This window comes from Erpetoichthys calabaricus, chromosome 17 (genome assembly GCF_900747795.2).
Source record: "Erpetoichthys calabaricus chromosome 17, fErpCal1.3, whole genome shotgun sequence".
In the NCBI taxonomy this organism is placed as follows: Eukaryota; Metazoa; Chordata; class Cladistia; order Polypteriformes; family Polypteridae; genus Erpetoichthys; species Erpetoichthys calabaricus.
In genome coordinates this window covers 25,513,701-25,530,090 of record NC_041410.2, presented here as the reverse complement: position 1 = coordinate 25,530,090, position 16,390 = coordinate 25,513,701, and the positions used below count along the sequence as shown (strand labels likewise).

The following is a 16,390-nucleotide window of genomic DNA, read 5'->3' as shown; positions in this document are numbered from 1 at the left end:
CATCTCAAATATATATATATATATATATATATATATATATATATATATATATATATATACAGTATATATATACTGTAGAATATAACTTGACAAATCCACTTAAGCGGGACACTCGGACCTCAAAAACGGAGCTCCTATAGGAGCTGGGCCTGGGGGGGTCGCCCCACTTGCCAACCCCAAACACCGCTCTCCACTTTACATAATGTTAAGCCATTAGGGTAGTCAAAACCATTTATCTGTGGGCTGACTGGTCAAAATTTAAAAAAATATTTAAATATTTAATGCAAATGAACCTAAAGGGGGCTGTTCTGTTTGATTCCTTCAGTCTTGCCATAGATTGTTCACATGGTGGGGCCCCACTAATTGTGACTCAAGACTCTTCCTTATTTTAGGACAATTTTGCCTGACACAGCATCTTTGCGACTCCCAGACATAACAATGCCTAACTAAAATTTTCCCAAATTGTACTACTGTTTATTCTTATTAAAAAATAATAATAAGTGGATAAATCTGTGAAACTTTAGACAATAACCTTTAGTCTTCCCTGTTTTTTTTTTTTTTTTGCGATGCTCTGCTTTGTTTCTTATTACAGCAATGCTATATCTTTCCTAAATGGTCTTAGAGTAAAACTACACACTGCATCAGCCAGCCACAACCAGAGGGCACATTCACATGTACCACCGATGCCAGGCACTGTGACAGCCTACGACGCGGTCAATACTCACAATACACGCTGACTTCCACAGAATGGCTCTTAGTGTAGCGAATGGCCTCATTAAAGGCCTCACACGTCAGCTGCTGTTGGCTTTCATCCCGTGACAGAGTGTGAGTCACATTTGACATGGTCACCATCCCACCATTGGAAGCCTGCATTTAGAGGTTAAAAAATAAATGAATAAATAAGATTGATTTTAATAGGGTGGGAGAGCTGCTTTACAAAACAATTTACACTTAGCCAAATATGTTCAGATTTGGGCAAGCGCTGCTCTGAAAAGAAAACCTGAGGGCAGCGAAAGTAAGAGAGTGAGGAGCCTTTATTATGGGAGAAAACATCACAGTATTGGACTGGGTAAGTGGGTCACCTCCATAGACGGATGCTTCCGTAAATCCAAAGAGACAGATAAGGTTAACTTGGATTATTTTAATGTTTTCCATTTTTTATCCTTTGTGGCACTACACCCTCCTACATTTTATACAGGACCAGTACATACAGTGTGCAATAAAACAAATTATTACTCCATCCATTCTGGGTTTGATTTCCAAAGCATGAGAGATCTACTATAACCGACACAAAATTAAAACTCTCTGAAGACCCTGAAATACAAAGCATTATTTTTCATCACACGGAGCTTTTTCATAAATTTTGAAAGTCCAGCTACAGTAAATGATTTCTATAGAATACATAACGTGTCTCTCTTCGTTTCAGTAGATTGTAATGTAAAGCAGACCTGTATACATCAATATTAATGTGACAAATCCCTGCCTGTAATAACGTTAAAACACAAAGAAATTTCATAAATCTATTTGCACATGACAGCTGCCAATGGACCACAGTTTAAGAACTGATATGCTATTCGTAGCAGCATTTTGGTCAAGGATCTGAATTAATGGAAATCAATTTACAACTTGGTTTGCAAAGTGAGGACTGCTGAAGCTTACAAAAATGCAAGCTTTTAAAGTTATGTATGAAATTCTTCATTAATAAGAGTGTCATTAGGAAATGCAGTCACCCATATGGAGAAAGACATCAAGTGTCACGAAACTGAAACAATCTTGTCTAAAGCACACCCATGTCTTAGGTATTGAAGAATCCATCTTGCTTTCCCTTGTCTATTGAGATTTGTGACTTCTAATTTCAGCTGTTTGGGTGACCTTGACGAATATACTGGTATATTCCTTTTTCTTGGGCTTACTGTCCAAGCGACCTCTGCTTTCCATACACTAAAAACTAGGAAGTGCACATTGAATGTGAGATTGCCTACTTACACTCAATCAGAGTTCAAGATGCTATGTTATTTGAAAATCTTGTTATCTACTTTATAATAAAACATTAGAACATTAGAACAGTCTAGACAAGAACAGGCCATTCAGCCCAACAAAGTCCGCCAGTCCTATCTACTTATTTCTTCCAAAACAACATCAAGTAGCGTTTTGAAAGTCCCTAAAGTCTTACTGTCTACCACACTACTTGGTAGTATCTATCGTTCTTTGTGTAAAGAAGAACTTCCTAATGTTTGTGCGAAATTTACCCTTAACAAGTTTCCAACTGTGTCCACGTGTTCTTGATGAACTCATTTATAATATCAGTCTTGATGCACTGGAATAAATCCCTTGATAATTTTAAACACTTCAGTCATGTCACCTCTTAATCTTCTTTTGCTTAAACTGTATTGCCTCTGCTCCTTTAATCTTTCCTCATAAGTCAACCCCTGTAGCCCTGGAATCAGCCTGGTTGCTCTTCTCTGGACCTTTTCTAGTGCTGCTATGTCCTTTTTATAGCCTGAAGACCAAAATGGCACACCGTACTCCAGATGAGGCCTCACCAGTGCGTTAGAAAGCTTGAGGAGGACCTCCTTGGACTTTTACTCCACACACCATGCTATAAAACCTAATATTCTGAACACTGTCGGGAAGTCGATAGCTTAGAGTCCACTATGACTCCTAAATCCTTCTCATAAGGTGCACTCTCGATTTTCCGACCACCCATTGTGTATTCAAACCTAACATTTTGACTTCTGTAATACTTTACATTTACTGACATTAAATTTCATCTGCCACAAATTTGCCCAAGCCTGTATGCTATCCAAGTCCTTATGTAATGATATAACGAATTCCAAATTATCTGCTAATCCACCTATCTTGGTATCATCTGCAAACTTAACCAGCTTGTTACTTATATTCCAATCTAAATCATTTATATGTATTAAAAATAGCAGCGTTCTAAACACTACTGTCTGTGTGTGTGTGTGTGTGAGAGTTGGTGTGTGTGTGTATCCAGTTGCTCACAGCTGTTACAGGGTTCCCTCCCCTGGCTGGTGTTCAAGGTCTTGCTTTATGTCTAATTTGTTCAATTTGGAGTCGCGGAGGTATGCTAATGTTATTTTTGTTTATTGTCTGCTTTGTTTTCTACAACAACATTTATTTATATATCACATTGGTGTAGCTCAAAGTGCTTTACAAGATGAAGAAAGAAAAGTTTATATGGAACAAAAATAAGATTAGGCAGTACTGAGTAACAAAGAATAAATGACTGCGCTATGTGTCATGTGTTTTATGAGTGGTTCCCCAAGAGGCGGGGCCACCCGCCGATCATTTTCAGGAGCTGCCCTCTGCAATAGAAATCTGGAGGGTCTTCCATAGTTCAATTTGTATGCACTAGAGGGTTTGGTGAATGTTACTTTTGTTTTGGCTGTGCTTTGGTATTTTGATTCATTGGACTTTTAGCCATTTTGCTTTATTTTTTGACTTCACCACTGGATTATGTTTTGGGAGTTGTTCGTCTTGGATTGCCTTTGCTGGTGATTCCTTTTTGCCTTGTGTGCTCTTCATAGCTTCATCTACTTGCAGAGTATTTTTGTGATAATGCATCTTTTATTTTTTAAATGTCCCTTTTGCATTTAGCCAGAGGACCTCTCAGTCATAACAACAGCAATCTGATTGGTTAGTTTGGCTTCGATCTGGTTGGTTGGTTCCACTTTGGTTTCTCAGTGGTGGGAATGATGACACTATACTTTAGGGGTGCAAAGTTCAATTCCTGATTTTGACATCTTTTTTTTTTTTTTTTAACAGCAACAAAGCTAATAACTTAACAAGTGACGTTGATTCTGAAACTGATTAATCCCATTTTGGATCACAGGGAGGTGGGTCCCAAAATACGTTTCAATAAAAGGTAAATAAAATACATTTGTTCTGGTAAAGTTTTAGCAGGTAAGATTTTAAGCAGGGACCTGAGGAAGAACGATAAGTCTCTATGTAAGCTATAAATGCTGACCATGCAGAACATAAGAATGTGAGAAGTTTGACAAAAGAAAGATGATCATTCGGTCTATCAAGCCCTTTTATTTAGTTAATAGTTAAGCTGTCCCATAAAAAGGACTTCAATATACCGTCTAACCAAAATATACCTCGAAATTCAATTTTAGTAAAAAGAACCAAAGTCTGAACCAGAAAAAAACTATAAACACAAGTGCAAAGACACAGGTATTTGTCTGAATCTTGGATACCCCAGAAATGTCTGACACTGATCTTTGATACCAATGCATTGTTAATGTCAGCCCCTTCTTCAGGCAAGATGTTATCATTGATTTATAATTGATAATTGATTACATCTTGCTTGAAGAAGGGGCCTGTGTTGCCTCGAAAGCTTACATATTGTAATCTTTTTAGTTAGCCAATAAAAGGTGTCATTTTGCTTGACTTTTCTCTACATTCACAATGGCTAACACGGTACAACACCCTACTACTACACAGCTTGTCAAGTAATAAGTTCCTCTACTGTCACCATTGCATTTCTTCATCCCCCTGTGTCCCACGCTTACTTTGAGAGGCTTAACAAATGATACTGGGGCACTGTGTCCCATAAAGTCTCCTTAAGATCGAAGTTTAATTTTCTCTCTATATGTGTAAAGTGAGTGCATTTTGATTTACTCCCACATCCTAATGACATGTTAGGTTAAACAGTTTCTCTAAATGTACCCATTATTAGTAAATGTGGGGATGAGTAGACATTCATCTTGCAATTGAGTGGCTTCTTATTCAAGGTTGCCTCTTGTTTTGTGATCAATACTACAGGTGAAAATGTTGGATTCATAAAAAGAACAGATAGATGATGTGTAGTGCACCAAGCATTGCTTTTGGCATACTCAAATAGACGATGTAATATGTGGGTCTTTGAGGCAATCAATTTGTTTTACTAATCCTTGCTTTTTATTAAATGGGCACTTAATTAGGTTAAGCATCCATTATGTAACAGTTGCAAGTCTAAACTTACATTAAGGACATTCCTTAAACCTGATAAGTTTAACTTTGGTGGAACAAAGCATCTGGACAGATATTTAAAAGAAGCTAGTCTGGGTGAAATAAACTAATTTTTAATGTTAATTATACAGCTTACATGAAAACCCTTACTGCAGTAAAGAGTTCAGTTACAATGGGGCTGTCTGCTCATGTTAGTGGCTCTGACATAACTGCACAGGACAACGAATTTTGCTGCAGCAACACTGAAAAAAGTTCACAATCAACAGTCATAGTCAATGGTCCATGTAGGACCGCACTCACTTCTGTAATGGTGACCTCAGTGGTATTGAGCTCTCGAAACCCAAGCCACCATCGGATCTGGACAGGAGGGTTGCTGGCAGTCGTGAAACAGGACAAAGTGATCTGTTTATTCTCCGCCCCTCTGGGGGAGCCTAGAATTGTGACTTCTGATGGCAGGACTGCAGATAGAGAAACACAAAATATCACAGATAAGAAATGATCATTGACTTTCAATTTATCTAAGTTCACGTTTAAATAACATTGAAATCTGCCCCTTATGGGCATTTCATAACATTAAAGATGTGGTTCACCCTTTCTGGCATATGAGCCACCCCAAAGGCCTGACTCAGCACCGTCATTAGTTTTAATATGCTTCACAAGTGCAATGGATTCAGAGCGCATTCAGACCCCATCCATCCATCCATCCATCCATTTTCCAACCCGCTGAATCCAAACACAGGGTCACGGGGGTCTGCTGGAGCCAATCCCAGCCAACACAGGGCACAAGGCAGGAACCAATCCCGGGCAGGGTGCCAACCCACCGCAGGACACACACAAACACACCCACATACCAAGCACACACTAGGGCCAATTTAGAATCGGCAATCCACCTAACCTGCATGTCTTTGGACTGTGGGAGGAAACTCACGCAGACACGGGGAGAACATGCAAACTCCACGCAGGGAGGACCCGGGAAGCGAACCCAGGTCCCCAGGTCTCCCAACTGCGAGGCAGCAGCGCTACCTACTGCGCCACCGTGCCGCCCTTCAGACCCCATGCACACCTTTAATGCCCAAAGGGGACTGGGCGGTCTCGTGGCCTGGAACCCCTACAGATTTTATTTTTTTCTCCAGCCTTCTGGAGTTTTTTTTTGTTTTTTCTGTCCACCCTGGCCATCGGACCTTACTCCTTTTTATGTTAACTAAGGTTGTCTTATTTTAATTTATTTGTCTTTTATTCTTCTTTTCTTCATTATGTAAAGCACTTTGAGCTACTTTTTGTATGAAAATGTGCTATATAAATAAATGTTGTTGTTGTTGTTGTTGTTGAGAGACAATGGGTTCATGGCCTTGCGGTGGTCTTCTTTTTTGACATAGTGAGTGCTTAGCCATACTGAAGTGATTCAGCTGAGTAAATAATGGATATACATACAGTATAGCTGGAATATGAACTTCCATAGTGTCAACATTTAATTATCAACAATGGGACATCATACCTGATTAAAGAACATCAAAGCTAGTGAGTTTGGCTAATATGAAACTGGGCCCTGTGGGCGTCTGGTGGGCTGATGTTATTCATTTATTTATTAGTGACACAGGCTTTATAAAACTAACCAATAAGGCAATTGTAACAGACTCTCGTACAGATCCTTCTCATGGTGTAGCCATCATTCCAGATCAGGGGTTTCCAACATGTCACTCGCGAGTTACCGGTAGCTCGCAACCCCTTTCCAAGTAGCTCACCAAAGGGTTAATGAATCCTACATAAATTTGAAAACTTGATTAATCAAAATTAGGGATGGGCAATCTTTCCAAAAAATCTTATTACTATCCTTTAACAGGATCCACAATCTGAATTGCAATCTATCTTTTCAATGTGGCATACACTTAAGAGAATATCCGGACTCAAACTCATCAAGACCTAAGTAACACTTTATTTTAAATATCAAACAAAGTTGAATTCAGTTGTTCTCTCATTCGCTACCTAAGCGGAGTTAAGGAACATGCACCGAAGCTGGCGAGTGAGTGAGGAAGCCCAAACTCGGATTTATGCAAATAAATCAGTACCGCAAGCGAACTATGATACATAGCGCAATGAGAGAAGTCGCAAAATTAACTGGAATGTTCAAGGAAATTATAGAAAAATCCGTTAAGTAGTTCTCATGTGAAAAGCAGACAGACATACAGACAGACAGACGTTGGATTTTATATCTTACATATTAGTAAATCTTCAAAATGATGTGCGGTTAAAGTCTCAACAGCATTCTCAGCATTTCTGGAGCTTAGTAGAGCCTGATAACTATAAGAATCTTCCCCAAGCAGCTCTGAAAATGTCTGCTTTGTTTGGGTCTTCATACCTCTATGCGTCTGCCTTTTCTAACATGAATGTCATGAAATCAAAGTTTAGAACGAGACTGACAGACGAACATTTAAATGACTCCATGAGAGTGAACCTAAGTGGCTCCACTCCACCATACACCTCTCTTGTTGACTCCATGCAGTGCCAGTCATCTGACTAACTAAAAAACACATCACACAGGCAACTGGACATGTGAATAAAGTGAAACAGTGACATGGAACAAAATGACCAATGAATATGGAATATCTGTGTACTTGTAATTGTATTGTATAGTTTTGACAGTGTTCAAGTTTTAATTCAATAGTGTGAGATAATCTAGAAAATGCATACAGACATACAAAATGCACTTGCAGGTGAACTAAATATTTTTTGTGATGTTTTAATGCAAAATGTGAATTGTGGATACCAACATTTTGTAAATGTTCAGGCAAAACAAACTTATTCAGTTTGTTTGGGTTGAAATAAGCTATGAGAATAAACTTTAGAAAACATGAGTAGCTCTCGGCCATTTTCATTTTTGTAAAAGTAGCTCTCAGGGGAAGAAAGGTTGGAGACCCCTGTTCTAGATCATTTACCCTGTGAACTTTTCCTTTTGTGGTTTGCAAGTAACTTTCTGCTGCTCCGTGTGGGTAAGTCCTTCCATACAAGCAAAAAAATAGTCAAAAGACTTACAGACAACTCGCAGCTGGATGGTGTGCTGCAAAGGGATGGGAGTTACTTCATTGACAGCCTCACACGTCAGCTTGGCCATGTTGTCTTCTGGTTTGACCTCCATGGTCAGGAGGCTGCGGGCTGTGTTTGTAGCTGCATCTATTTCCCAACTTGTGGACAGCACTTCATCATTCTAATGAGAAATAGAGCAGAGAAGCCAAAGAAACAAATGGTGGAAGAGGTGTTAGATCATCATCAAAATAAGAAAAATATATTTATATAAATGCATTCACTAACCTTTGACCACTGAAGTGTAGCAAGTGGATTTCCCCCTGTAGACTTACATTCCAGCTTCAGGGTGTCCTTGGCTTTCACTTCTGGTTTGTCATATCCTTCAATCCTTGGAGGTTGAGGTGGGACTAACCATGTGAGAAAAGGTGGAGGATGATAAACAAGAGAAGAACATTCATTGTGCTCTAGCTATAGTAGTGTATTATAAAACAGGGGCATCAACCGCAAAAAGAGAGCTCTTACATGGATCAACCAATGGCAGACTGCTAATGTAGCTATCAATGGCTGAAGTGCTCAGAGAGGTGGCACACTTCAGAGTAAGGGGCAGCTGCCATACCATACATCCGTGATTTCTCCACTGTAGTGAGCTGCTAGATGTCTACAGCATAGATAATCACAAAGTTGTGCGTGCATACATTTTGGCCTGAGGGCCACACCAAATTTCAAAAACCAGATGAGGAGCCACACGCTCAATCAAATTCAGCATCATGAGGGGCTAGAACCTGTCCCTGCCGAGCTTGGTGAAAGATTGGAAACAGCCCTAGAGATGGTGCCAGTTTATTGCTGGGTTCATTCGCACAAACAGCCTATTTCAACAGCTAGTTAACCTAGCCAGCATGTCTTTTGACAATGTTGGTGGAGACCCCACACAGAAATGGAAAGAATGTATGCTTGCCACATGGACGAAAACCAGGCATGGGGTTTAAGTGCAGGCTAGATCCAACAACTGTGCTACCTCTCATATTAGATGTGTGACAAACACGTGTAAAGCTTTGTTTATTCACATTGACATACAAATGCCAGAGTGGGAGAACTCTGTTTCCCAGCAGCCCAAGGCGGATTACCCGCATAGGATGACTGGAATGGAAGTAGGGACTGCTGGGGATGAAAGAGGCCAGTGAGAAAGTTGAAAAGGGGGGCCTGACGGAGCAACAAGAGATCGGTGTTTTTGTGTATTCTGTCCAACATGTCATTTAAAAAGTCAACTGTGTCCTGGAACGTTTCCCGTTAGGATGAATGGACTGTCTTGTACCTGCCTGTTGTGTGTATAGTGGTGGATTTATCATCGCGTGTCTTCAAAAGGAGCTCTCCTGAAAATCTTACCTCTTACCGCTCAGGACTACCGGTAGGACTGTTTCACTCATTTTTTACGGAAGCTGTTCTCTGGATTCTCATCTTCACACCATACCATTTCACCTGCTTTTGCTGTATTGGACTGTATAAGGACATTGTTGTGAGTATTTATTGTTGTTGTTCATTGTTATTCTGCAATTGTATGTCCGTAGGGGAAAAGGGAGGTTGGTCTGATTGTTGTTGTTTTGTATTGGGTTTTCATTTAATATATATATATATTTTTATTCATTCGTTGGTTTTGTGTCTCTGCTTGTGAGTGTGTGTGGGTCAGGCCAAGGCTGGGGGCGTCCCTGGAATCTCAACCAAAAAAATAATTAAATCACTGTCTCTTCGATGGCGTGAATCTTAATGGCTATAAGAGTACTGTCAGAGTATACACTACTGTTATCAACAGAAAATTGGTACAAATAGACTTGAAGAATAGAATTGAACACAAAAAGTGCTAAACTACACTCACATAAATAAAAACGAGAATTATTAATGTAAAAAAAACCCAGTCTGGCCAGTGTATGAGAGTACTGTATATTATAAAAAAGTTGCTAAAATAACTTTACAGAAAGTGTAGCCATACATGAGGACATGTAGTGAATGGAAAAAAGCTCAGAATGTGAAAGCAAATATTCAACCAAATGAATCAATCCAGAATGAGAATCAATTTATGACTCACAGATTATTATTGTTATTATCATTGCTATTATTATTATTATTATTATTATTATTATTATTATTATTATTATTATTATTATGCTTAGCCTTTTCTCCCTCTTAATTTGTTAGACTCCATTATGCCAATTTCAGCATTTTTGGATTTGATGGCAGTTACTGGTAAATTTAGATCGTAACAAAAGATCAAAGCAATCTTCTTTCATAGGATGTGTGCAGCACCCATTAGTGCAACATTCTGCATCTTGCCGGCTGATGGGTGGCCTGGTAGCAGCTGAAGGTTTTGATTAAATCTCTTCTTGATTGTTACCTTTGCTCCAACTATTACAACTTTTCTTTTCACATTCAACATCCTGCTGATCTTACTTTCAAGGTAGTTATATTTGATGAGTTTCTTGGTTTTTTTTCAGCATGATGTCTGAAATATCTGGAATTGCTGTATTGATCAGTAAACAGGTTTTCAGTTTCTTGTTATGAAATACAACGTGTGAGAATTAGTATATCCCACATGGCAGTGGTATCATTGATGTTGATGACTTTTTGGGTACGTTTTTGTCGTTCTTTTCAGGCACTTGCACCTTATCTAGTTTATGTAACTGCTATTTCGAATCGTCTATTGGCGTATTCAGAAGGCGCTAGTGGTGCAAAATCTGCAACAGTATAGCTTAGGTGTTCTTCCATCTTGTGTACATCATCAGGTTAGGATGTTGTTCATCAAGAGAAATGTGTCACATTTATTCCACCTCTGACCATTCCAAAGTAAAGTTGAGTGACTGGTTCAGGGCTGCTGTTATGAAGCTCCTTGTTTGTCCTTTGAGATCGAAACTTTGCAACTGTGCCATAGACATTTCTTTATCAACTGATAGCCTGCTGAGATTGTTTAAATAATCATCCATGGATTTGCTCTTAAGCAATTCTATTTTTCTTTCTCAATTCTGGTTCTGAGTTGGTTGTATTATAACATTATAGTTTAGGCACTGCAAATATGTATCTACTACTCCTACTAGAGAGCATGTGGGCATTGGGTCCTACCAAGATCAAAGTCCAAGCCTTAATGGTTCGCAAGTACCAGCGGTAGTGACAACGGAAGGTGAGGCAGTCATTTTTCTTCTTCTTCCTATCATTTAATCAGCTTCTGCAAATTGCCTCACAGTCATCACATATCACTCCTTTACTTTTTCTCTCTGTTGTGTAAATTAGTTTCCCTATGGAGTTTGCCACTAGTAACAGGCAAACTCAAATGATTTAATGGAGGTTGTCGGTAGCCACATTTTACACACAGCAGAGGCAGTGGCTGTCATTCTTCTTCTTCCTATTATGCAATTGGCATCTACAATTTACTTCATGCTCAGCAAATGTTGCTGCTCTTCTTTTTCTCTCTACCACATCATCTTCTTAATCAGTTTGCCTAGGCAGTTTTCCATAAAAAAGCCACAAACAATTTCCATAAAAAAGACACAAATGATTACATCTTGACTGTAGAAGGGACCTGAGTTGCCTCGAAAGCGTGCATATTGTAATCTTTTAAGTTAGCCAAAAAAAGGTGTTATTTTGCTTGACTTCTCACTACATAAAAAAGACACAAACCCCAATATCTTCATGGGGGTGGGCACTAGCCACATGGTGAGGCTCATCAGGGTGCACCATGTCATAAGCTTCTGATTAAGACTAAGATCAAGGTTCTAGCCCAGGTGGTTCATGAGTAATTACGTGACAGACAGACACAACCATTAGCATTTTATATATACGAGGGGGGACCCAAAAATAACCGGAATTTTGTTGTTGTTAGGTTGGTACTTGTAGTACGTGGTTGGGCCACTAGGGCGATCTAGTTACACTCCTCACAAGTCAGTCTGCCAAGTGCCATCAGTCTGGAAGGTTGTGCTTGTGTTCAGTGAATTTTTTTGTAAAAGTAGGTTGTGCAACAGTGTGAGAAGGAAACGCCCTGATTTGTGGGAGTCGGGCGATTGGTTCATTCATCATGACAACGCTCCATCTCACACTGCTCTCAGCATTCGCCAATTTTTGGGCAATAAACGTTATGACAACCCTGAACCACCCACCCTACTCACCGGATTTAGCTCCGTGTGATTTCTTTTTGTTCCCTCGGATGAAAAAAGACTTGAAAGGAAGGCGTTTTGCTGACGTCGAAGAGGTAAAACAAGAAACGACCAGAGCATTAATGGGCATTACTTCAGACGAATTTAAAAAATGTTTCGAACAATGGAACAAACGGTTAGATAAGTGTATTTCCGCCAATGGAGAGTACTTTGAAGGAGACTAATTGTAGTTTGTACAGAAAATTAAATTAAACACGTTTTAAAAATATTTCTGGTTATTTTTGGGTCCCCCCTCGTATATATATTAACCGTGTAAGTCCATGCTGTAAAAAGCCCGGGCTCCTAGAAACTATTGAACTCGTCAGAAAAAAAATTGAAATGCAGAGTCAGCAGTTTTATTTTGCAGACGTGCTCGCCCAGCTTGTCTATCAGCGGCTAAGTGAGTTTCTCTCTCCTCGGAAGTTTCGTTTTGCCGATGTGTTCTCCTTGCTTGTGTTTTAGTGGCTAAGCGAGTTTGTCTTTCCTCGGCGGTTTCACTTTGGCAATGGAAATGCTTTCTTTCAGCTCCATGCTGTAGCCTCACACTTCCGGGCCGGACACACAGACACACACACTTACATGTATATATAAGATAAGATATATACAGAGTAGATGCGGTTATGTAACAAGACCTTTATAAAGGTTATTTAGTGGTTATTTATTTCTGTGTAATGTAATATGCTGGTAAAATTACTTGTGAATATGAAGGATTCAGAAGTCTTATACTAAAGAATACAATCTCAAGAGAAAAATGTTATATTTAAGCCACCTTTGACCATTCCAGTCAAGTTGTTTTAGTAGACCACGTTGCAGAGATGATTAACCACTTTATTCATTCTTTGTGAACTAAAGTGTTGACAATTTTTTTACATTGTAAGCAATAGACTTTTCTGTGAAATATTTCTCTTTGATTAATTTATAATAGATTCTTTTTGGAGAGAATATTTTACTTTGAGGGGCAGCACGGTGGCGCAGTGGGTAGCGCTGCTGCCTCGCAGTTGGGAGACCTGGGGACCTGGGTTCGCTTCCCGGGTCCTCCCTGCGTGGAGTTTGCATGTTCTCCCCGTGTCTGTGTGGGTTTCCTCCGGGCGCTCCGGTTTCCTCCCACAGTCTAAAGACATGCAGGTTAGGTGGATTGGCGATTCTAAATTGGCCTTGGTGTGTGGGTGTGTTTGTGTGTGTCCTGCGGTGGGTTGGCACCCTGCCCGGGATTAGTTCCTGCCTTGTGCCCTGTGTTGGCTGGGATTGGCTCCAACAGACCCCTGTGTTTGGATTCAGCGGGTTGGAAAATGGATGGATATTTTACTTTGCCTCATTCGTGATCCTGGTGGACTTTGCCTAGTTTAATGCACTCATTTAGACCAATAATAGCTGAGGTGTGAGTGGGCTCTCTCGTCTAATTCACCTCCTCATCTCTTCATTTAATGTCTTTTAGTTATTGAATGCATCTGATGGTAAGGAGATGTCTTGTCTTGCAATATATCTTCTTAATTGTAGTCATTAATCAGTCAAATGTCCTGAAACTGCACGCTGCAACTGGTACAGCAGTTTTAAGCTGTAATTTTATTCCTTAAACTAAGATTTGTCCTGATTTTTTTTTTTTGTTTATCATGGGAATTTGCCAACCTTGATGAGCCGGTTTATGTATTCAGTAGAAGCCAGTATCCAGCAATGACATGGCTGATCGTCTCTCCTCAGCCGTGCTGTACTGTACGTTCTGTACTTGCTGTCAAACCCGCTTCTTCAAAATGTTTTACTGGTAGTACCTGGGGTTGATTACCTGGTCCTGTGCTGCAATGAGTAGGCTCTTGGTCTCTCCCTTCATCCTGGGGATGTTCAGCAATGATATGCTTGCACTTCTGCCCACAAATGGTCTGCCAAAGCGACGGTATGCAGTGGCTGTTTTGTTTTTTCAGCAGCTCAGTTATCTTTGATGCAGTGATGGTCCTGAGCCTCGGGTTCATTGCAGACTGATTGCACCAGCAAGTACTTGCTCCTGATTTCCTTTGCCTTTGCTATTTGTAAGCTATATGTAAAGCACTTTGAGCTGCATTATTTGTATGAAAATGTGCTATATAAATAAATGTTGTTGTTGTTGTTATACTGCTTATCTGGTCTAATTGGTCTTGACAAGTTTCATTAACATATCTCTGACAGACTTGATGCAGTCACTCAAATCAACGAAGGTACTGTTGTATGCAGACATGAGTTCAATCAGTCCACGGCCACCATTCATTCTCTTGACTTCTGCTTTTGGATGGTGAAATCCATGCATGGTCAGAAACTTCCTGATCTTGGTGTCCATTCTCTCAACCTCAGATCTCTTCCAGGCTCTAATATCTTGTCTTGTCTGATTTTCACAAGTCTGACACCTCTAAAGACTGCAGTGGTGCACTTATCCAAGACAAACCCATTGTGATGTCATCACTAAATGATTTCACTGTTATCATGGCTTGTTCATTAAAATTTGTTTTTTTAATTTTTGGGTAGATTAGTTGACAGAGTTAGTATCGTCATTGTCTGTAAGGGAGTTTGCCTGTTCTCTCTGTGTTGGTCTAGAGCAGGGGTAGGCAACGTCGGTCCTGGTGAGCCGCAGTATGTGCAGGTTTTTGTTCCAACCCAGTTCCTTAACAAGAACTCAATTATTGCTGATGAAGCACATATTGCTTAAGTGACATTTTAATGCTTCATTTTAGTGGTCTCGCTTGTTAAGGTTCTCCAACCTTAATTGCTTATTTCAATCTTAAACTGCTGCATTCAGTGTTTTAATTGCTCCTTATTAGCAATAAGATGTAAAAGACAAAGCAGCCAGCAGTTCTCCAGCTAGCTTTTTTCCAATTACATCTGTGTGTGTTCGTCATGCACGGTTTGATTTAATAAAACACTTAATAGAAAAATGTGACAGACTGAAAATGATCTGTTTTAGGCTTCAAATCATTTGGATGATATCCTTGGAAAGGAAAAAAATCTACGATATAAAAGCCTTACATTGCACAGACTAACAAGCCATAAAATTAAATAAGGTCTGAGATTGGCAATGATTGGTTTCTAATTAAGCAATTGGGTTGAATGAAAACCTGTAGCCACTGCGGCTCACCAGGACCGACAATGCCTACCCCTGTTTTACATCTTATTGCTAATAAGGAGCAATTAAAACACTGAATGCAGCAGTTTAAGATTGAAATAAGCAATTAAGGTGGAGAACCTTAACAAGCGAGACCACTCAAATGAAGCATTAAAATGTCACTTAAGCAATATGTGCTTCATCAGCAATAATTGAGTTCTCGTTAAGGAACTGGGTTGGAACAAAAACCTGCACATACTGTGGCACTCCAGGACCGACGTTGCCTACCCCTGGTCTAAAGCAGGGGTCCCCAACTCCCGCAGGGCCCGAGTGACTGCAGGTTTTCATTCTTACCCTTTTCTTAATTATTGACATGTTTTTGCTGCTAATTAACTTCTTTTCCTTTCATTTTATTTGATTTGACTTGTTTTTTAAGATTTGTTCCCCTGAATTGCTTCATTTATTTTCTCAAATGGCACCCAAACAAAAATGAAATGTGAAGTGAGTGAGCCAACAGAAGACCAGCTAAGTCAGGGCCTCAAACTCCAACCAGTTTCAATCCAACCAGTTCCTTAATTAGGCACTGAGTCTTGTTGTTAATTAAGCCCATTCTTTAATTCCATGGCTTGTTGCTGTTTGTGCAATAGCAGACATGTCAGAAATTGTTGATTTTCTATAAGAGCACTGTTAAAATGTTTTGGGGAACCGAGCAGATCAGCATTCCCAAAACCTTCACCTTTCTTTATTTTCAGATATTGTATGACATGACAATGTTGGTCATGTTTTACTAGTCATGTTTTGACTCATTTTGTATCTCATTATTGTTTGGCTGCTAATTAAGGAAAAAGAAACAATTAAGATATCAAAGTTTACAAGAGCAAGTCAAATAAAATTAATTCAAAAGAAGTTAATTAGCAGCAAAAACAGGTCACTAATTAAGAAAAGGGTTAGAATGAAAACCTGCAGCCACTCGGGCCTTCCAGGACCGGAGTTGGGGACCCCTGGTCTAAAGTTTCCTCCAGTTATTCTGATTTTTCTCCCACAACTTTAAAGATGTGCATGTTAGGTCAAATGGCAATTCCAAATTGATCCAATGTGAGTTTGGATGTGATATATAAGTGGGTTGGGTAATGGACTGGTGTCCTGCACCCAA

The 16,390-nt window shown here is 39.6% G+C and overlaps 1 protein-coding gene across 1 annotated transcript in view; it reads right to left on the bottom strand.

Annotated features, from left to right (window-relative positions):
• The window catches only part of nphs1 (NPHS1 adhesion molecule, nephrin), a 163,147-nt gene that overhangs the window by 95,871 nt on the left and 50,886 nt on the right, over nucleotides 1–16,390 (bottom strand). Inside the window, exons 7-10 of the mRNA XM_051920777.1 lie at nucleotides 8,284–8,405; nucleotides 8,008–8,179; nucleotides 5,278–5,435; nucleotides 726–867 (exon numbers count right to left, since the gene is read on the bottom strand). Of these exons, the coding sequence (XP_051776737.1) occupies nucleotides 726–867; nucleotides 5,278–5,435; nucleotides 8,008–8,179; nucleotides 8,284–8,405 (594 nt within the window). The remainder of the gene's footprint in view (nucleotides 1–725; nucleotides 868–5,277; nucleotides 5,436–8,007; nucleotides 8,180–8,283; nucleotides 8,406–16,390) is intronic.